This window comes from Tachysurus vachellii, chromosome 5 (genome assembly GCF_030014155.1).
Source record: "Tachysurus vachellii isolate PV-2020 chromosome 5, HZAU_Pvac_v1, whole genome shotgun sequence".
NCBI classification, from domain to species: domain Eukaryota; kingdom Metazoa; phylum Chordata; class Actinopteri; order Siluriformes; family Bagridae; genus Tachysurus; species Tachysurus vachellii.
In genome coordinates this window covers 5,605,981-5,630,000 of record NC_083464.1, presented here as the reverse complement: position 1 = coordinate 5,630,000, position 24,020 = coordinate 5,605,981, and the positions used below count along the sequence as shown (strand labels likewise).

The 24,020-nt window shown below is 38.8% G+C and overlaps 1 protein-coding gene across 1 annotated transcript in view; it reads left to right on the top strand.

The window, feature by feature from the left end:
* The window catches only part of adarb2 (adenosine deaminase RNA specific B2 (inactive)), a 221,513-nt gene that overhangs the window by 195,268 nt on the left and 2,225 nt on the right, over positions 1–24,020 (top strand). Inside the window, exons 5-9 of the mRNA XM_060869592.1 lie at positions 3,689–3,857; positions 5,918–6,069; positions 7,533–7,707; positions 15,285–15,466; positions 23,083–23,264. Of these exons, the coding sequence (XP_060725575.1) occupies positions 3,689–3,857; positions 5,918–6,069; positions 7,533–7,707; positions 15,285–15,466; positions 23,083–23,264 (860 nt within the window). The remainder of the gene's footprint in view (positions 1–3,688; positions 3,858–5,917; positions 6,070–7,532; positions 7,708–15,284; positions 15,467–23,082; positions 23,265–24,020) is intronic.

Here is a 24,020-nt window from a genome sequence, read left to right as displayed (position 1 = left end):
AGTTTTGGTTGTTGGTGTTGTTCTACTTTATAAAATAAAATGCATTGGGATCGAGCCTTTTCTGCGGTCGGTCCTAAATCCTGGAACATTCTCTCCTTTCGTGGGAAGTCTGATCCATCGTTAACCATTGTTTAAGCTTCTCTTACTAGAAACTATTTCTATTATGTGTCCTATCATGATAAATTATGTACAGCACATTGGCTCGGTCTTTGTTGTCATTAAATATGTTATATAAATAAATTATCGCTTGACTTAACACATTATACGAACAATGCTAATCATAAAGAATTGTAATAGCATTTCCTAGTCAGAATCTTCTAGTGTTTCCAATCCTATGTGAAAACCATTAAAACCACTTATTAAATATGTATTAACTGCCTTTTAAGGTGCGAATGCATGTCACTGTGTAGGTTTTCTTACCAAACGAGACACAGAGGCATAAACCTGTATAAAACTTAAGGTTTATTTTGTTATTTGGTATGTGTGTGTGTGTGTGTGTGTGTGTGTCTGTGATTCTTACCTGTCCCCAAGCTGTCTTGGCACTCACTCTCACTCACTCATCTTCTACCGCTTATCCGAACTACCTCGGGTCACGGGGAGCCTGTGCCTATCTCAGGCGTCATCGGGCATCAAGGCAGGATACACCCTGGACGGAGTGCCAACCCATCGCAGGGCACACACACACACACTCATTCACTCACGCAATCACACACTACGGACAATTTTCCAGAGATGCCAATCAACCTACCATGCATGTCTTTGGACCGGGGGAGGAAACCGGAGTACACAGAGGAAACCCCCGAGGCACGGGGAGAACATGCAAACTCCACACACACAAGGTGGAGGCGGGAATCGAACCCCCAACCCTGGAGGTGTGAGGCGAACGTGCTAACCACAAAGCCACCATGCCCCCCATGCCTTGGTTGGGGGGGGGGGGGGGGGGGTAATGGGGTTCTTTACTGGATCATTAAAGAACCTTAATTAAGTAAAATATCTTTGGTCCTTTAATGACAGAGAAATGCTGTTTAAAGGACTAAACAGTTGTAGTCTTTGATATTCTAACCTTAAATGCAACCTGAAATCAAATCAAAGGTTTCAAAAAATTATATCAGAAGCATGAAAAAAAGGCGTCTCTCTTTCCTTTTCTATCTAATTGCTGTTTTTTTTTTTGTTTTTTTTTTCTTCATATTTCCATGTTCTGTGTTTCCTCGTTTTTGTTTATGGATTTTCAAAAATTATGGTTTGATTCTGTCTGTTTTTTGACGTTTGTTATATAAACTAGATAGTTTGTGACGTACAGTTTTTATCAGCAACAGTCTATCCATTAAACTTACGTTAAAACTGTAATGAAATCAGAAATCCGAATTAAATCTTGCACTTGAATATGTAGTACACAGATATAGAAGGGACATTATTTATAATCACACTCTCTGGTGCCACTTAGATGATGATGAGGTTCCTTTTAGAGTCTGTTTGAGTTCCTCTTAAGGTTGCATCGTTCCTTGTATCGTCTCAGGGAGATTTCTCTCACCATCGTAACGTCTGGCTTGATTATTAGGGACAAATTACAAATAAAAATGTAATTGATCATAGTCAGAATTTTTCTATTTTTCTAAATCTGTATTGTGACAATGGCCATTGTTAAAAGTGCTTTACAAATAAATTGAATTGGAATTGAATTGGAATTGTAAAAACACTAATTCTTGTTAATCTATTAAATCGGACGCTTGCCTACTTTTGGATTTTGCTTGCTTCACATTATTTTTCTTTTATACTCTCTTTAACCTGTCTCTGTTTATACAACACTGATCTCTCCAGAGTTAATACTTTCATCAGCTTTCATTCTCTTAGCATTACATAATCCTGCTACACTCTCAGTCTACTGTCCAGCTTCATGTTTGACTGAGCTGATCAGAATCGATACGGCTCTCCTCGGGTTTCATAGCAGCCTGGATCATTTAAACCGTCTCTCTTCTCTCCTTCCCCCCTCACCAACCCGAGCTTTAACCTTTAACGCCTTTAACCCCGCCTCAATATTAGTTTTTATTATTGTTATTGCTAGCTCACCGTGCCAGCGGCTCAAAGGCCACGGCTTGCAATCCTGCATGGGCTCTGCTTGATAAAAGCTCATATGTTGCCTCTAGCCTGCAGGTCTCAGAGAGCCAGTGAACCCTGAATTTCTGATGGGATGGAGAGATATTTTCTGCTTGTTATTTTGAGGTCTGCACATGCTGAGCCTGCCAATCCTACACTCCTATTTCATTGTTTCCACATTCAGCACAAAGTCTTGTTTTCCTATTCGTATGCGTGGGGTTCGGGTTCGGGACCAGGTGGAGCCGTGTTTGTGCCGGTGTTGTGAGTTTGGTGTTGCTGCGGCGTGTGAAAACGGAGAGACGGAAATGCTGTGTATGGACACCACAGTCACGTGAGCAACAGATACTGACCAGCTGCATCCTCTGCAGAAAAAAAACAAAACAAAGAAGTATAATGTGCTCATACAAGCATTGTTGTATATTATTAATGGTTATATCACAATCATTCCAAACTATCCTTTATTATTTTTCTATATTTACATTATGTTATATTCCACATTAAAGTCATATGTTTGTTACTGGTTCTATTTGTTTGTTGCAATATGGAATGAGGAACCAAGGAAAAACATTTAATTACAAAGACATTACATCGCATATAATATGTGAATGACAAATGTGTGTACATGTGTGCAAATGTTTTTCCATGCCACCGTCACCTCAGGCTTGATCATTAGGGTTAGATGTTATATATATATATATATATATATATATATATATATATATATATATATATATATATATATATATATATATAGTAACCTAATTTTAAACTTTTACATTTTTAGTCTATTTCTATACTTATGTAAAGCTGCTTTGAGACAATTTGAATTGTAAAAAGTGCTATACAAATAAACTGAATTGAATTGCATTGAATTAAGTCGCTCTGGATAAGTTCATCTGCCAAGTGCCACAAATATAAATGCCTCTGTATTTAAAGTAAATGGCGATATCAAGGGGGCACGGTGGCTTAGTGGTTAGCACGTTTGCCTCACACCTCCAGGGTTGGGGGTTCGATTCCCACCTCCACCTTGTGTGTGTGGAGTTTGCATGTTCTCCCCGTGCCTCGGGGGTTTCCTCCGGGTACTCCGGTTTCCTCCCCCGGTCCAAAGACATGCATGGTAGGTTGATTGGCATCTCTGGAAAATTGTCCGTAGTGTGTGATTGTGTGAGTGAATGAGTGTGTGTGTGTGCCCTGTGATGGGTTGGCACTCTGTCCAGTGTGTATCCTGCCTTGATGCCCGATGACGCCTGAGATAGGCACAGGCTCCCCGTGACCCGAGGTAGTTCGGATAAGTGGTAGAAAATGAGTTAGTGAGTGAGTGGTGAGATCAAACTCATTTCTGCTCTCAGAGATGCTTGTTCATAAGCAGCTAAAATATGAATATCACAACGAAAATGTCTCATGCTGAAAGCCAACAAAATCTTGACTCATTCTATATCAGACTTGCGGTTATAAAATAATTCATTTGTTTGTTCTGAGTGAAAACGTCTGATAAGACATGAGTGCATAAGTCTAGTGTATCAGATTAGCAGCCTGCTGTATGACTGACTTGCTCTACTGATTTCACAGAGTTCTCTGTTTGTGTGTTTTTCAGGGCTGGATGTGCGGCAGGCTGAAGTGGTAGCACTGGCTACAGGCACTAAGTGCATTAACGGAGAGTATCTGAGTGACCAGGGTCTGACGGTGAACGACTGTCACGCAGAGATCACAGCCAGACGAGCGTTACTGCGCTTTCTCTACTCACACCTGGAGATGCACCTCAGGTACAGCATCTAAATCAAATGCTTGGGAGATTACATTAGATCACAATTGAGCAGGACAGATGAAGTAAATCATTAGAATTTGAAGTTAATTAATTCATAGAATAATTTGGTGGAAAAAAAAAACAAGCTCTGGTGTAACTTGTTTTCATGTTATTTAGCTAGCTAATTTGTTTACTTTTATATAGCTGGCTAGTTTTTATTTACTTTTGTTTATCTAGCCAAATAGTTGTACTTTTTTCTTGTTATTTTTTATCTAGCGAGCTGGTTTGTTTACTTTTATCCAGCTGGCTTATTTGTGTTTACTTTTGTTTATATTGCTAGATTGTTTATTTCTTTTATACTTTTATTTCATCAGCTAGTTTGTTAATTTTTACCTAGCTAGCTAATTTTTTTTTTTTTTTGATCTAGCTAGTTAGTTTGCTTATGAATGCATTTAGGTTTGGTGAGAAATCAGGGAGATTCTAAAGAGATTCTGAAAAGGATTCATTTAAAATTATCAAATAAATAAATAAATAAACAAATAAATAAATCAATTTTGTCACTTTAAGATATTCCAGATTGGGTTTACAGTTTAAATCTGAATACAGACAGATAAAACAGTTATATACTGTAGTAGGTAGAATAACTCACTTTAAGTACACATTAGGTTCTAAAGCTCATTGGTCTCAACAATCACTGATCATCATCAATCACAACAACCAATAAATGATCACCATCTTTTCCATCAACCAATCACTGATCACCATTTTTTCCATCAACCAATCACTGATCACCATCTTTCCCAACAACCAATTACTGATCACCATCAATCCCAACAACCAATTACTAATCATCATCTTTTCCATCAACCGATCTCTATCTTTACCAACAACTAATCACTAATCACCATCCTTTCCATCAACCAATCACTGATCACTATCAATCCCAAAAACCAGTCACTGATCACAAGATCACTAATCATGAGGAGTTGAAGGGCGTTTTCTTTGGGATTTTTTCCCTAGTTGGAGTTCTTCTGTGTAAACAATTTTTTAAGTTGCTAAACAAAACCAAACCTCAGTAACTATGGTAACACCATAAATCTGTCAAGGGTACCAAATGTGTGGTAAAAATTAATACATTAATAATCTTTTATCCAAAACTGAATTTGAAGTTAGACTCTCTGTCCTTTAACTGCATTGTGTGTTGTGTTTTGCCTTTGTAGAGCAGTGAGGACTAGTGGTGTGTGTGTGTGTGTGTGTGTGTGTGTGTGTGTGTGTGTGTGTGTGTGTCTACAGCCTGTCTGGAGTGTGCTGCTACATCCAGACTGATGTTGAAAGAAAGCTTCTGCTTTAATGTCAGATTTGCATATTTACTGTATCTCCGTGTGCAGGTGTGGAGTTTGGGGTGTAATTAGATAAAATATCGCACTCACTGTCAAACACAAGACCACAAAAGAGCTTAAAAACATATTTCACACTTTTGAGTCTCAGAAGTTTCTAACTAATTCTTTAAGAAAATTCATAGACAAAGTGATTAACATGTTCAACAAAACCAACCATGAAAAAATGTCACGTGCTTGTGTGCATGAATGTGTGTGTGTGTGTGTGTGTGTGTGTGGCATTTACAATCCCCTGGCTTAGCCCTCTGTCCTTGTTGGATGTATCAGTGAGAGTAATTTTACTGATGTGTGTGAAAGTGGCACAGTGCTGTGTGTGTCATGTTCCGTTGTCCCGCCCAGTCTCCACATCATCTGGGTTAAAGAGTTACACACACTCGTTTTTCTCAGCTATTTATCCTCACCTTGTTCTGACAGAGTAATGATCATCGTGGATGCACACCTGTGTGTGTGTGTGTGTGTGTGTGTGAGAGAGAGAGAGAGAGAGAGAGAGAGAGAGAGAGAGCGAGAGAGAAGGTGGATAAGAGTGATAGACTTTACCTTGGTCTCAATAAGGCTCATTTTTCACTGCTTTCTTTTTTTTTTTTTAGTAGAGAATGTGTGTTAAACATTGTAATGAGTCTCTCTCTCTCTCTCTCTCTCTCTCTCTCTCTATCTCTCTATCTTTCTTTGTCTCCATGTGCAGTAAACGAGAGGAGGACAAGGAGCAGTCCATCTTTATTCGACATAAAGACTCCTCTTTCAGGCTGCGAGAGAACGTCCTCTTCCACATGTACATCAGCACGTCACCGTGCGGAGACGCCCGCATTAACTCACCCTATGAGCTCACCACAGACTGTAAGACACACAACACACACACACACACACACCACACACCATCTTTCATTTTTCTGTCCGCTCTGTCTATCACTTTCTGGATTGATCTTTTTTTTCATTCAGAGTTTCTGAAAGCACCCGCCACGCTTTTGTCACTAGCTGTCAGACATCCGCGTAACCTTTTTTCATGTCGTGTCCTATTCCAGAACCCAGGGCCTCCCAGGAGTACCTTTACTCCTTGCACGAAGAAGATAAATTTTATTTTTCTGTCGCTGTGTGATTAATGTTATCTTCATGGTATATTTCTGTCTCGTAAATAATTATGTGTGCATTTATCACGCTTCATCTTCAAGAGATGATCACTGTGTTTAGCTTCTGCACCAGTGCCTCATTATGTCGGTCATGTGGGGTTGTTTTTATTGACCATCTGCAGCAGCTTAATCATCAGAGTGAAGGAACATTCTAAGAGAAAAGCTTTGAATTTCTCACATTCGGTCATTAAAGCATTTAAAGACTCAGTCTGTTAAAGGCCACTGAGAGAGAGAGAGAGAGAGAGAGAGAGAGAGAGAGAGAGAGAGAATCTGAGCTTAGCACCGTGCTCTTGTTATGGAGCTTTGAGGAAATGGTTTCTGATTATTGCCTTTTTGCTTGGATCTGTTAGATCCCAGTGTGCTGATCTGCACACACGGGTCATAGAGTATCGTAAAATCTTTGCAGACACACACAAGAGCTTAGATTTGATTAAACCGCTTTCTAAAAGGTATAATAGATGATATCACCTGGTTAAAGCTGAAACGAGGGACGGATTGGGTGCAAGAGGGAGGTTACGAGTGCTGATCTCAAGAATATCAGAGTCATTGAAGGGCACTAGAACAAAAAGCTTAACCTCTTAACTGCTCTTTATATTTAAAGCCTGTAGCAGATGCTGTTATACACAATGATGAACAGAAGTGCACTGAGATATCTGAATCTTCATGATCATGATAGTACACTTAAGTGAAAGGAAATGAGCTAATGCAAGATTAAAAAAGCCATTGATTAATTTACATGTTCCTTGAATCGGCCTGATCATTTGCATATCAGTATGTATTATGTGTATTACATAATCACATCACTATTATACTGTACCCAAGAACTAATCACTGATTACTATTATTCCCAAAAACTAATCACTTAACACCATTATACCCGAACTGGTCACCATAGTTCCCAAAAACTAATCACTAGTCACCATCATTTCCAACAGCCACTGATCACCATCATTAACACCTTCCAATCACTGATTAGCATCATTCCTAACAACCAATCACAGTTTACCATTGTTTATAATAATCAATTACTAATTAGCATCATTCTCATCAACTAATCAAGATAAATCAACAAGATGCAAGAATGCAGTGCTGGAATTTACTGCCTCTGTGTTAAGTGCAATTCTATGTACAGTGTTCATGCTGTGTGGTGGTGTTGCTGTTGTTTTTATTCAGTCTCGGTACAAAGCAGCAGACCAGTGGTGAAGAAGTTCCACAGCCATCTGCGGAGTAAGATCGAGTCAGGGGAAGGCACACTGCCCGTCAGGTGCAGATCAGCCATCCAAACATGGGACGGAGTGATGCAGGGCGAGAGACTCGTCACAATGTCCTGCACAGACAAGATAGCCAGGTGTGTACTGCATCAACGCTTAACACACACTTCCTAAACTTAGAACTGCATAAATATTTTTGCTTGAGACAGAGTGTCACTTGGACTGTCCAGAACTATACAGGATACAAACTAGTTACACAACAAAACAAACTCAAGGCACATCAGTGTCCTCTCTAATGCATATCACTAATGTCCATCACTAATGTCCAACACTAATGTCCAACACTAATGTCCATCACTAATGTCCAACACTAATATCCATCACTAATATCCAACATTAATGTAAAACACTAATGTCTATTAACAGTGTCCATCACTAATGTCCATCAATAATGTCTATCACTAATGTCCAACACTAATGTCCATCACTAATGTCCAACACTAATGTCCAACACTAATGTCCATCACTAATGTCCATCACTAATGTCCAACTCTAATGTCTATCACTAATGTCCAACACTAATATCCAACACTAATGTCCATCACTAATGTCTATCACTAATGTCCAACACTAATGTCCAACACTAATGTCTATCACTAATGTCCAACACTAATCTCCATTACTAATGTCCATCACTAATGTCCAACACTAATGTCCAACACTAATGTCAAACACTAATGTCTGTCACTAATGTCTATCACTAATGTCTATCACTAATGTAGATCACTAATGTCCATCACAAATGTCCATCACTAATATCCAACACTAATGTCTATCACTAATGTCCATCACTAATGTCTATCACTAATGTCCAACACTAATGTCCAACACTAATATCCAACACTAATGTCTATCACTAATGTCCATCACTAATGTCCATCACTAATGCCTATTACTAATGTCCATCACTAATGAATATCACTAATGTCCATCACTAATGTCTATCACTAATGTCCATCACTAATGTCCATCACTAATGTCCATCACTAATGTCCATCACTAATGCCTATTACTAATGTCTATCACTAATGTCTGTCACTAATATCCAACACTAATGTCCATCACTAATGTCCATCACTAATGCCTATCACTAATGTCCATCACTAATGTCCATCACTAATGCCTATCACTAATGTCCATCACTAATGTCTCTCACTAATGTCCATCACTAATGTCCATCACTAATGTCCAACACTAATGTACAACACTAATGTCAAACACTAATGTCTGTCACTAATGTCCATCACTAATGTCCATCACTAATGTCTATCACTAATGTCCATCACTAATGTCCATCACCTATGTCCATCACTAATATCCAACACTAATGTCCATCACTAATGCCTATTACTAATGTCCATCACTAATGTCTATCACTAATGTCCATCACTAATGCCTATTACTAATGTCCATCACTAATGTCTATCACTAATGTCTATCACTAATGTCCATCACTAATGTCCATCACTTATGTCTATCACTAATGCCTATTACTAATGTCCATCACTAATGTCTATCACTAATGTCCATCACTAATGTCCATCACTTATGTCTATCACTAATGTCTATCACTAATGTCCATCACTGATGTCCAACACTGATGTACAACACTGATGTACAACACCAGTGTCTGTTTCCAGTGTCCACCATCAATGTCTATCACGAGTGTAGAACACTGATGTCTATCACTAATGTCCAATGTGCCATCTTCTTGTTATGGAGCTTTGAGGAAATGGTTTCTGATTATTGAAGGGCACTAGAACAAAAAGCTTAACCTCTTAACTGCTCTTTATATTTAAAGCCTGTAGCATATGCTGTTATTCACAATGATGAACAGAAGTGCACTGAGATATCTCAATCTTCGTGTTAGTACACATAAGTTAGAGCAAATGAGCTAATGCAAGATTAAAAAGTCACCAGGTGAAGACATTGACTAATTTGCATGTTTCTTGAATCGGCCTGATCATTCATTCATTCATTCATTCATTCATTGTCTACCGCTTATCCGAACTACCTCGGGTCACGGGGAGCCTGTGCCTATCTCAGGTGTCATCGGGCATCAAGGCAGGATACACCCTGGACGGAGTGCCAACCCATCACAGGGCACACACACACACACACACACTCTCATTCACACAGTATGGACAATTTTCCAGAGATGCCAATCAACCTACCATGCATGTCTTTGGACCGGGGGAGGAAACCGGAGTACCCGGAGGAAACCCCAGAGGCACGGGGAGAACATGCAAACTCCACACACACAAGGCGGAGGCGGGAATCGAACCCCCAACCCTGGAGGTGTGAGGCAAATGTGCTAACCACTAAGCCACCGTTCCCCCCTCGGCCTGATTATTTGCATATCAATATGTATTACGTGAAGAAGTAAGATTTCTGAAAACTTTTCATTGGCTAAGGCATCACAAATATTTACATATTTACAAATATTATAATTCCTATAAATTATTGTCTGCATAGACAAGGATTCTGGATTCTGAAATAGACACAAAGAAAACAGTTACAGGTGAAATAACTCACTTTCACTACATTTTAAGAGCTCATTGTTCTCAACACCCAATCACTGAGCACCATCATTCCCAAAAACCAATAACTGATCACCATTGTTCCCAAAAATTAATCACTGATCAGCATTATTTCCAAAAATGTATCAATTATGTTCATTCTCCAAAACTAATAAATCATTATCATCATCATTATTCCCAAAAAAATAACTAATGATCACCATCATTCCCAAGAACTAATCACTGATCACTATCAAAAGTTAATCACTGATCACCATTGTTCCCAAAAAACTAATCTCTGATCATCATTCCCAAAATACTACTAATTAGTATTCACCATCATTCCCAAAAACTAATCACTAATCACCATTATTCCCAAAAACTAATCACTGATCACTATCAAAAACTAATCACTGATCACCGTTGTTCCCAAAAAACTAATCTCTGATCATCATTCCCAAAATACTACTAATTAGTTATCACCATCATTCCCAAAAGCTAATCACTAATCACCATCATTCCCAAAAACTAATCACTGCTCACGATTGTTCCCAAAAAACTAATCGCTGGTCATCGTTCTTAAAAAATTATTCACTAATTACCATAATTCCCAAAAAAACTAATCACCAATCACCAGTCCCAAGAAACCTAATCACTGATCACCATCATTCTCAAGAAACCTAATCACTGATCACTATCTTTCCCAAAAACTAATCACAGATCACCAATGTCCATTACCAAGGTCTATCAATTCAATAAAATTTTAATGTAATTTTTTTTCATGTGTGATTTCAGTTCATTTCTCAATTGTTTGCATGTGAGTTAAAGTTGTTTATGGGGTGTGTTCTGGCAATATACATACAGTACACATACATATAGTAGTAACTTTCTTTGTGAGATTCTACACAGCGTGGATGCGAGAGGACTCGGAGACACGTCCCTGGACACGTGCACACACATTGATTTATGGTTTATCTGTATTAGAGGATTACTTTTTATGAGGTGTGTTAGCGCTCTTTCAACAGCCCTCTTCTTTTTGCCGTGTTTTAATGAGGGACGAAAGGTTGACGTGATATTTGTCTTTAAGTACAGAGAGGCAGCCTGCAGGTCAGAAGTGCTGTCGTTTAATGACCACTCGTCTTCTGAGGACCAACCACACAGTGAATAATCCTGCTGTAATTAGTTCTTGTAGTGGATATGTACTGCTTTAATCTGGATTCTCCTGGGCTTCCTGCTATATCCTGCTCCCTAAAGACAGACAGACAGAGAAAGAGAGAGAGAGAGAAAGAGAGAGAAAAGTAAGAGAGAGAGAGAGAGAGAGAGAAAGAGAGAGAAAAGTAAGAGAGAGAGAGAGAGACAGAGAGAGAGAGAGGATATGAAAGCACATGAGAGAAAATCCTTGTTGCTTATACTGTCAGTAGTCAGTACTGTCTCTCTTTCTTACATTCACTCTTTCTCTCTCCCTCCCTCTCTCTCTCTCTCTCCCTCTCTCTCTCATTCATCTCACATGTTCACACCCTTTCTGCAAACTCGGCGAATGTGAGAATCTCACACAGTACACACACGTACACTCGCAGCTGTGTTTGCATTTATTACCATATGCTTGATTTAATTATGACCATCAGCTTCCCTCTGTTTGTCTTTGTTGATGTTAGGCTTCTTAAAGGTCTTTAAGCCTAGAAGAACCCAGCTGCGGTGTCAAGCACCTTATCTATACATCATTCTTAAATAAATTATCCAACGCAACGCAGTTTGTTTTAGATTCTCGGATTGTCGCGTATAAAATAATCACGTAATTTGATCTTGTTTAAAAAATATTGAGTTCATAGTTTAACTTGTGTAAGAAATGCAGCACAATCAGGAGGTTATATGAGTTGATCATATTTTGGTTTGAGGCCATTAAGAAAAATAACACTTTAGGATGTGCTGTTCTAGGAAACGGATTAGTGACGTGATGGTGCAACGCGAGTTGTCACGTATTTCCCTCTCGATAGCCGTAGCGCTGCGGGGTTCCTGTCTGTGACGTGTGTTTTGTTTTGACTCGTGTCGTGTCTCCGCCCCGTTTAATAACTGGTTGCTGATCTAATGAATTATGATTAGTCTCTATAGATTTCAGTTTGATTAGTGTATTTTAACATGTCTATTTTATGGTGCAAAATATTCCCTCCAGTTTACCCACACAAATCACTGAATCACTTACTGGTTTAGATCATTGTATGTTTCTCAGTTTCTCATTTCCTGTGTTTTCCCCGTAGCCTGTCATAGCAGGATCGTCAATCACCTGACCTACTGTCTGTTTATGGATTTAGATTTTGCCTTCTTGCCTTATCCAGACTTACATTCGTGACTTACATTTATCCAACTTAACAATTGAAGGGGTTAAGGGTGCTCAGGGTGCCTTGCCCAGCAATGGCTGTTTGGTGGCCCAAGGATTCGAACTCATGACCTTCCGATCAGTAGTCCAACAACCTTAACCACTAGGCTACCACATGCTCACAGTCATGAGTCAGTCGAACCGTTGCAGTTCATTAAACCTGTCCGGGTCTCAGTCCGGCGTGAAAGCAATTACCAAAAAAAAGGAAAAAGTAAAGAAAAATATAACATTTTGTCTTTCTCAGTGAACGTTTCTGCCGTCTTGTTTGGAAGAACAAGGCATTCTGGTATAGCAGGTCAATGGCATTATGGAGATCAGAACAGGAAGTGAGGTGACGTTTATGCTTCCGAACTGGACATAGTTCATTTTAGCCCAGTAATCAGTCCATGATCTTTAGCAGTGAGGAAATAAAAAGAGATGCGTTCACGGCTGTTGGCGTCATTATTATTTTAATTTTTAATTTTTTTCCGGTCCCAGTAATATACAGGGAGCTGATTGAGTCGAGTGGATGTTTAATTAAAACAACGACGATTTTAATTGAAGGCCTAAAATGGTTTGGCAATGAATATGATGCTTTGTATTGCATTTAGAGATTTATGTAGATGAATGCATTAATGTAATGGCTTCAAAGTGAATGGGAGAGAGAGAGAGAGAGAGAGAGAGAGAGAGAGAGAGAGAGAGAGAGAGAGAGAGAAAGAGAGAGACCCCCCTTGTCCCTCGTTTAAGTTCATACACAAGCCAGATGGCTGTCTTTTCTTGCATGAGATTAAAAGATGTTTCTAATTCACAGCACTGCATCCTGGGCAAATAGATATCACAAGGCTAAATCAGTTCTCCCCTCAAAGTCACATAGCAGGGAGAAAGAGAAAATAAAAAGCAAGATCTCCACCTCTTCCAGCACACATAGGTGTGAGAGAGGTTCTCCAGACGTGATCAGATGTTCACCGAACTACGCCCGGGAACTTATTGTTCACTTCCTAGAAAAAAAAAGCAGTCAGTGTTAATTGACTGCTCAGGGAGACAACAGCTAGATTGTCTTATTATTAGAAATAAACAGAGCTGTGAGAAAAGTGATGGTAATAATTACTGTCACAATTAAAAAAAGGTATTAATTAAAGCAAAAGAACAACGGAGATAAAAACAGAAGCATCGTGGATGTCAAGTGAGTGTCTCTTTTGGAAGCAGATTAGATTAGGATTATTAGGATACAAACAAATCCTGTTTAATTATATATTTATTTCACAAAGTGAGGAGGTTTATAACGACTATTAGAAGAATTTTTTTTAAAAATCCATTAAAGGAAATTAATCTTTTAAGGTGCTTTAAATAGCGTGAAGTTGATTATATTAGAAATTCGTACGAGCTCTTTCAACACATACCTGTGATTAATCGACACCTTCTGACCAATCAGATTCAAGAACACAGCGGTATAGTAGTTATTAATGCTTTCAGGTTGAAACGAAGGCCATACTGTGTAATTTATCACCTTATTATAAATGATGCTCAGAATGTTGGATCTAATTGCACTTCGTTCGCTCTTGGCTCTCGTTCCCTGAGCAGGTGACGCTGCCTTTTTGTGCAAGTCAACATATGCTAATTCAACCTGTACGCTGTGTATGTTATGCTAATATGGGTTTCACAGTAATGAAGATAATACACACTGTGACAGGTGTGTGTGTGTGTTTGTGTGTGTGTGTGTGTGTGTTACATTAACATACATTATGGCGGTGCACATTATCACCTCTTTTCCACATGAGAGCCTGGTACAGTGAGGTGTATTTAATAATCTGTGTTTATCTTTTTTTTTTTTTTTTAGGTTTTGTCAAAAAGACTTACCATAAATCTGTTATTTTACAGATCAAAGCTTATTCTTTTGTGGGTTTGTTTATGCATCAGAAGCATAACCATAACTATGTGAGGCTGTGACCTTCAAGATTCTGAAGCTTGTGGCCTGAATAGTGTACAATACGATAATTATTAATGAACCTGAAGAATCTGAAAATCTGCGGCTGAAACTATTCGTTTTTTTTTTCTCTTTGCCTTAACATGAAGCACAAAGCTAGCTTGGTCAACTTTCTGAGCTAGTTTAACGTTAATACGTTTCATCAAGCAAGTTAATGTAAAGCTGACTGCGTTATTGTGATTTACTATTAACTATTTACTACCTATCTATTCAGCATTAAGAAATATAACTAGTAGGGCAGTGGTGGTTGACGTAGTTTTGTTGTTTGGAGGATTGGGGTTCAAGACATAACGCCCAAACTTTTGGACCCCTGAGAAAGGCTCTTAACCCTTTAAGCTCCAGGGGTGCTGTATCATGGCTGACCCTGTGGTCTGACCTCAAACTTTGGGTATGCAAAGAAAGAATTTCACTGTGGTGTAATGTGTATGTGACAGAATAAAGGCTTCTATTCTGTTCTAGAAGTTGTGTGGTTTATATACAAGAAATATGTTTGCTAGCAGGAGCCAGTGCAAGCTGGTGAGAACTAGCATTGAATAATAGTAAACAAGTACAAATAGCATGTCAGCTGTATAAAAACAAATGAAAAGCAGAAAACCCTAAAAGAAAAAGAAGCATATTGTAACAAAAAAATAGTATATTTTTGACAAGTTCATCAGTGGCCATTTTTGTGCTGTTGCTACCAAAAAACAAAAGAAGAAGACAAAAGTCGAAGCTAGGATTTTATTAAAAACATGTATTATTCTCTCTCTCTCTCTCTCTCTCTCTCTCTCTCTCTCTCTCTCTCTTACTTTCTCTTAGATGGAATGTGCTCGGCCTCCAGGGGGCGCTGCTGAGTCACTTTGTTGAGCCGGTGTATCTGTACAGTGTGACTGTTGGCAGTGTGACACACACCGGTCACCTCTCCAGAACACTCAGCCAGAGGATGGAGCGTCTCGGCTCACTACCTGCCTGCTACCGTCGTAACCAGCCGCTACTCAGCAGTATGAAAAGCACACACACACACACACACACACACACACACACACACTTTAATACTTAGTGGAAGGTCCTTCCTGCTCCAGAACACCTCAGTTAAACCTGTATGATGATGTGAGGTTCACCAGCTCCTCAGTTATTCCCAGATATCATACAAGCAGGAGCAGCGTAGCATGCTAGGCATATGCTAATCTGCAAGACGTCAATGCCAAAACATAGCTTTTATTTTGTTTGTTTTAAATTTACACAGATAAACCCTCACCCTCCTTCTAATACATTTTTTTTTTCAACACCCTCTCCATATCGTAAGCAGATTCATCTCAGGTTGCAGCTTCGCAGGTCACAACTTTCCACCTGTGCTTAATTGCTACCTTTCTGGGGTGTTGATTAGCCAGTTAACACTTGCCTCACATTTTTTTTTTTCAGATTATCCTGTGGTGTATGGGTGTAAAATCAAATCTAATGCAGTGTTAGATTTAAACTCGGAACTCATAAGTTAAAATTTGTTATCTCCTTCTTGAAAAAGACAAAAGAAAAAAAGGTGTAGTTCTGTAGTTTCCTACGTCAGAGTTAATTCTAACTACAGTTTGCTAGCTATTGTGATTTTTAACAACTGTATTAATCACCGATGACATCATTTTTATCCATCTGTTTCTCAGTACATTTATTGTAGTTAAACCTTCACAATATGCTTGAGCTACTGTTAGTATCATTACAGCAGCTATTAACAGTCCTTACCTCACCACAATCAAAATTTTTCCTCTCTTAATATTAATAAGAAATTATAATAAAAATATCAATACAGCTTGCAATCTTACTGAGAAATCAAAAAATTACAAACTTCCTTTAAAAATCGCGTTCATTATTATTTTTTTAGATTACAGTATGCGAAGCGTCCATCCTACGTGTCCCTGTGAACAAGCCGTTACCATAGAAACGATAACGTTTCTTCTTCTAAGTTTACTTTAGTTTAATTTTATTTATATAGCACGCTTAGCAATGGAAACGAGTCAATATTTCTTCCTCATATCGACTCAGGGAGTTTTTCCTCACCACCGTCGCCTCAGGTTTGCTCATTAGGGTTAAATATTAATTTAATTTTAAACTTTTTTTAACATTTTATTGTATATTTTTATACTTCTGTAAAGCTTCTTTTATACAGTGTCCATTTTATACAGTGTCCATTGTCCACTCTCCCAAGTGCTACACGAATAAATTAAAGTGAATGAGCAGGCCAGGCGCATCGGTGGAAAGGAAAAACTCCTTGAGACCGTATGAGAAAGAAACCTTTCAATCTTTTACAAGATTTTGTTCTGCATGAATGAAACTACAGCAAAAAACTGAGTTCTAACATTAAACACCAAAAAATCAGCAGTGCTGAGGTATAATAAAATGTCAGCATTCTTCTTCTTCTATCATTAATATTACGTATTTTAATAAAGGGTGCCAATATTTTTGGCTCTGATTTCAAAGCTGACATACACTCCATATCATCTAAGTCTAATGATAAACAGATTTTTTTATTTATTTATTTTTTTTAAGAAGAGTTTACAGGGTCCGGTTTCTCGTTCACGTTGGATTGACCGAGAAAAAAATCTATGTTCAGAAGCAGAAGGAGAAGAATTTAAGAGGATTAATGGACAGAACCGTGACCTTTCCCAGTTAAACCAACGAAACACACACACACACCCACACACACATGCTGACCCACGTCACCGAACTGTGCTATCGGCTCCGTCCCTCTTCCCCTTAATCAATCTAATCACATGGCTTATCAGCGGGAGAGGAGGAGTTTGCACTTTGCACCTCCGCTTCAGCCTTTTCATGGGATTTGATGAGCTCTTCCTCCATTGTGTTGCCTCTGTTGTTGGGGGGGAAATGGCCTGGTTATTTTAAGCCCCGCTGTCATAAAGAACAGAGGTCTCCAGGAGCAAAGCAGAGCTATTATCACCACCGAGCAAATCGCTTCTTCACTTAATCAATGAGCCTGTCCTTCAGAAACGGGTCACACGTGTGCTGCGCTTTCTGCTGTGTAACACTGACAATACTGCTAACAGTTAGAAAGAAATATAAAATATAAATATATAATGTCTCTGTACATGGAAAAATTATATATATGGCTTTTGTTTAAAACAATTTACAAGATCAATAATTTGCAACAATTACAACAATTTGCAAATCATCAGCAAGCAGAATCAACACATTTAACAATAAAAGCAAGCAGAATCAACACATTTAACAATAAAAGCAAGCAGAATCAACACATTTAACAATAAAAGCAAGCAGAATCAACACATTTAACAATAAAAGCAAGCAGAATCAACACATTTAACAATAAAAGCAAGCAGAATCAACACATTTAACAATAAAAGCAAGCAGAATCAACACATTTAACAATAAAAGCAAGCAGAATCAACACATTTAACAATAAAAGCAAGCAGAATCAACACATTTAACAATAAAAGCAAGCAGAATCAACACATTTAACAAAAGCTCAAAGTTTTCATGCTGAACGACAAGGTGACAAAATGTAAAACAAAGTTGTAAAAAATGGACAGGTATATTACATACATTTATACCACAGTGCTGCTAAATTCTCAAATCTGATTGGTCAGAATAATTTGAATAATTTTCAAAGCGATACTGCTTTATAAAGACCTGAACGAGTCGAGACACTCCGATCTTAGTCACATTAGCCTTCTGGTTAAAAAAACCTAGCATCAGAATACAACGGTTTGGTTTTCTAAAGAAAATCTGATTCAGAAAAGTACTCACAAACATGTTGTATACAAACACACTTTTTGTGTTTATCAGATTATTTAGTACTACAAATACACCTCATGTTTATCAGATTATGGAGTACATGTAAACACACATCTGGTAGTTAACAGATTATTTTGTACATGTAAACACATATCTGGTAGTTAACAGATTATTTTGTACATGTAAACACATATCTGGTAGTTAACAGATTATGGTGTACATGTACAGTAAACACACAATTGTTGTTATCAGATCAGAATCAGGTTTATTGGCAGGTACTGTAGGGTTTCCATGTACAGGAATATGTCTAGGTATGTTGATGCATAGTAATAACAAAGAAGCAGCATAAATATAAGAACAAAGGTTATAAATAGAAAAAAATGTCTATAAGTATAAAGATTTACTATATATATATATATATATATATATATATATATATATATATATATATATATATATATATATATATATTTATCGTCACTGTCAGGCGGAATCCTCATATATCCAAAACCGTTATTTTTCAGGAAATTAAAAAAACGCCGTACCTTATCTGCAGTGCACAGGGTTTAGTCCGCGTTGCAGTGGATTGTCTTGCGCTAAATTCCTGTCCTCAGACGAGCACCAGAACTAGCGGGGGTCAAGATTTTTTTTTCTTTGAGCCCAGTGTTTTGAAGACAGTGTTTTCGTTGCGACTCTTCTTGAGGAGAAATATGCCGTGAAGCTCTCACACGGAGTGAGGAAGAGGTGGACAGTTGAAGTGTCAAATGGAGTTATGAGATTTGCGCTCAAGATATTTTCAAGACTTTAGATTGGTTAATAACTTGTAAAAATAACAGACCCACGTGGGGACTGACCAATAGCATCGATATGTGAAAAAATATGAAATTGACAAAATTTGGACATATGAGGTTTCCGCCCGACAGCGACGATATATATATATATATATATAATATATCATATAGGTCATATTTTTTCACATATCGATGCTATTGGTCAGTCCCCACGTGGGTCTGTTATTTTTACAAATACATATAAATATTTGAGGGAAATAAAAATAGCAACACTAATACATTTATGCAGGATGTGCAAAGGTGCCAGTGCAAATGTCTAATAAAAATGTTACATACATTGCATCTGAAAAATGAACTGTAGCTACATTAGTGCAGGATATACAAAAGTGGACCAGAGCAAATGCTCACAGTTTGATGTAGGAAGGTGCATTTGAAGAGTCAGAGTAGTGTGTGCTAATGTAATGCATATGAACAGTGGGTGGGGTTGTTTCTTACTGTCCAAGGTGGTGATTAATAAGACCATGCTGGGTCCTGGATATCATTGATGATATTGTTGATCGATTATCACTCGTTTACTAGGTTACAGACTTAGGATACCATCAACCTAAAACTTGTTTTTTTTGTTTTTTTTTAAATACACACATACAACAAATAGGGAAAAGGGCTAGATGAAGTGTTTCAGGAACAGGTAGGTCTTCTACAGTTGTTTGAAGATAGCCAATGACTCAGCTGTTCGTAGATCTAGAGGAAGTTCATTCCACCATCCTGGTGCCAGAATAGAAAAGAGTCTTGATGTATACTTACATCTTACCCTGAGAGATGGTGGGACCAGTCGAGCAGTGCTGGTCGCTCTGAGGGTGCGAGATGCAGGGCAAGGAGTGATAAGGGCTTTGAGGTGAGAGGGAGATGGTCCATTTTTTATGTTTTGAATCTGATGCGTTTGGCTACAGGAGCCAGTGGAGGAGCACGGCAGTGGGGTGGTGTGTGAGAACTTAGGCAGGTTGAAAACAAGCCCTGCAGCTGCATTTTAGATCATTGCGTTCATAGGTAGACCAGCCAGCAGTGAGTTACAATTGTCCAGTCTACCTGAGCAGCCTGTGTGGATGAAAATGGCCAAATAATTAAAATGTTGTAGAGAAGGAACTGACATGAGCAAGTGACATTAGCAACATGCAAGGAAAAGGACAGTTGATTGTCCATGTTTACCCCAAGGTTGCGAGCTGCGACTGAAGTGGAGATCGGATCTTTGTGTAGACATATTGCAAGATCTTGACCTGGGGATGAATCACCTGGTGATCAGCAGTTCAGTTTAGCTGGGATTGAGCTTCAGATGATGAGCCGTCATCCACGATGATATGTCTGACAGACATGCTGAGATCCGGGCAAAAGCCGTGGTCTCTGAGGGTGGGAAAGAGAAGATAAGTCGAGTATCATCAGCATAGCAGTGGTAACTAGTTACTGATGTCTGATGGATGCAGAGCAGATTACTTCAGGATGGGAATAACTCTTGCTTTCTTGAAGGTAGTTGGCTTATTTATTTAAAAAATTAGCTCAATAAAAGTGAAATAACAGTTAGCAGAACTCGTCACCATAAAGGACGAGTCCCAGAACGATGAGCAGCAGAGGAATTGATCAGGATTTCATAGAGGAAGAAAATCAATTAGAGATCTATTAGAGAAATACAAGGGAGTCAATGAGGGAAGCAAAAGGAGGCATGAAGGCATGAATGAAGTGAGGGAGAAAAAAAGGGGCAGACAAACAGAAAGAAAGAAAGAAAGAAAGAAAGAAAGAAAGAAAGAAAGAAAAGCACAGACACAGAGTGAGTCTATTACTGCATGGAAAAAGCAATAAGAGACAGGATCGTTGTCCTGGTGGCAGACGATTCATTGCGAATGTTCGTAGTAGAGTGGAGAAAAGAAAGAATTGAATTCACACATGCAAGGAGAGAGAGAGTGTGGGAGATTATTCCTCCTCCAGCATGCCCGTTCGTTCTGTTTGTCAGCATTACATTGTGCGCTCCTCTCTCGACTTGTTTGCTTTCTGATTGAAATGCATGCCCGAGGAGATGCCTGAGGTTTACAGCGTCAAACGTTTGATAAAAAGCTTTAGTACCAAGACATGGCACGAGAACCTGTAGTCTACCAAGTCGTCAAGACGACGCGTTATACATGTCAGCAGCTTCTACATTGAATGCTCACAAACACGTTTCACAGGTTTGTGTCGGTGTAAGAAAAGCGTTGTCAGGTCGGAGCTGAGAAATCGCTATCAGGCGCTAATGTGTGGTCAAACTGCGCTCGTGCTCAGAATGAGTGCTATGCTAATTGATGTGGCAAATATGTTTTGATTGAGGATTGAGAGAGGTCTTTTGTGGCTGCGACTGATGTTTACCGCACAGACACCACATTAGACTAAGCTAATGGAACACTCAAGCACTCAATGGCAATTAAGCAGGTTAAGTGAGTTGCCGGTCTCGCTAGCATAGTGCTCTAATGCGCTTTCTCCTCTCAGAACACGGCCTCTTTTTGTCCATATACATGTTCTTATGCTCTCTCTCTCTCTCTCTCTCTCTCTCTCTCTCTCTCTCTCTCTCTCTCTCTCGCTCAATAGTCAGTCAACAGGATTCAGTATATCATCAATAACTCACTTTTGGACCTGCTGTTATAGAGAAATAATCAACAACATTATGGTGTGATGTTCAGCAGCGTTAATGTTCCTGCCCAAGACATGATTATTTTCCTATAACAGCACAAGTCTTTAATTTCTCTCATATAACAGTAATACTGTCGTATTTCCTTAAAAAGATCAAACTTTTTATATGTTATTTAATGTTAAGTTAATTCCTGTTCTCACTTAATTATCACCATCATACTGTAGCAATTGCAGTCATTCCTTCACCAGCATCTTTTTTATTCTTTCTTGAATTTAATAAGATAAAGATAAAAACTCTAGCTTGTCATGTTCACATAAACTGTGGGATGTGATAGCCTAGTGGTTAAGGTGTTGGACTATCGACTGGAAGGTTATGAGTTTGAACCCTACATCCACCAATCTGCTACTGCTGGGACCCTGAGAAAGGCCCTTAACCCTTAGTTGTATAGAATGTAAGTCACTCTGGATAAAAGTACAAGATCAAGTTTTTTTGGCCACAACAAAATCACAAAAAAGCAAGGATCATTTGCATGCTAATTAATTCAAATGAGTTGAAGTGACGAAATTGTATGTTAAATTAAATGAAATGAAATGCTCTGTGGTGTTAATAAATTGTCACAGTATTTTATTCATTCATTCATTCATCTTCTACCGCTTATCCGAACTACCTCAGGTCACGGGGAGCCTGTGCCTATCTCAGGCGTCATCGGGCATCAATGCAGGATACACCCTGGACGGAGTGCCAACCCATCACAGGGCACACACACACACACACACTCATTCACACACTACGGACAATTTTCCAGAGATGCCAATCAACCTACCATGCATGTCTTTGGACCAGGGGAGGAAACCAGAGTACCCGGAGGAAACCCCCGAGGAACGGGGAGAACATGCAAACTCCACACACACAAGGTGGAGGCGGGAATCGAACCCCCAACCCTGGAGGTGTGAGGCGAACGTGCTAACCACTAAGCCACCGTGCCCCCCTTCACAGTATTGTAACACTCATTAAAAAAAACAGTCTAATGTTTTAAAAATCTGTGAATTTTTTCCTACGGAAAGATCGAGAAGCTAATTTTCCTCCAAATGAAATTAGTAGCCTCATAAATTGCTACAGAAATACGTATAGTAAAAAAAAAAATCCTGAGAACTCTGTAATAATAAAAAAGTGGGTAAAGTTGCATGAGGTGCGACCCCGGGGTTGAGGAGGTATGGTGTTTCTGCGTGAAGTCGATATTCGTACAGTACACTAATGGAGAAAATCTGTAAGGAACATGACCTTTGTTTAGCTGAGAATGTGCTGTAGTGCGCATGCAGTTATACTCGGTACTGTATTAATGTCCACTTGGTGGTATTAAGATTTCTTCTGCTGCTGTGTGTGATGACTGATCACTGTGTGTGTGTGTGTGTAATAGGTCTGAGCAGCAGTGAGTGTTGGCAGCAGCTCAAGGCATCGTGCTTGAGTGTGAACTGGACTGCAGGAGATGAGCAGCTGGAGGTGATCAACGCCTCCATGGGCAAACGAAGAGACTGTGGAGCTCCATCACGACTCTGTAAACGTGCACTTTTCACACGCTGGAACAGAGTCTACCGCAAAGTAAGAGCTGCTCCAACACACACACACACACACACACACACACACACACACACACACGCACACACACACTGAATCTTTTGCTGATATTTGGTGATAATATGAAACTAAGAAGATGTGCAGATTCTGTCAGCCTTAATAGAGAAAGGAAACTCTTTACGTCACACAATTTTGTTTCGTAATACATCAAAAGCTTTTTATTTGTCCTTCACTCATTCAAAACATAACGAGAGCGAACGCAACATCAGCAAAATATTTATCCGCTTCAGGTGGTGATGAAGAGCAAACAGACACAAGAAAGAAAGAATAGATTATCATTCAGAATGTAAAAAATATAACGAACATAAATATAATATTTATTATGTAATATAATATATTATGTAATAATAAAATGACTTTTTTTAAAATATTTTTTCTTTCTTTTTCTAGACTGAATACAAGACTACAACAATATGTAAAAAAAAAAAAAAAAAGCTAAAAGAACCCCACCCCCCCCACCCCTATAGCCCCACCCCTATAGCCCCACCCCTATAGCCCCACCCCTATAGCCCCACCCCTATAGCCCCACCCCTTTCCCAGTGTTGATATTTGCATACCGGAGGCTCACACAATGTATCATGGAAGATTGGAAATAAAATAATAATAATAATAATTAATTAATAAGTAAATAAATACCCCTCCTTTCACTGCTTCCCTTCCTTCATCCCCCTTTCATTGTTTTCCTTCCAACCCTCATCTCTTCTTTCACTGGTTCCCTTC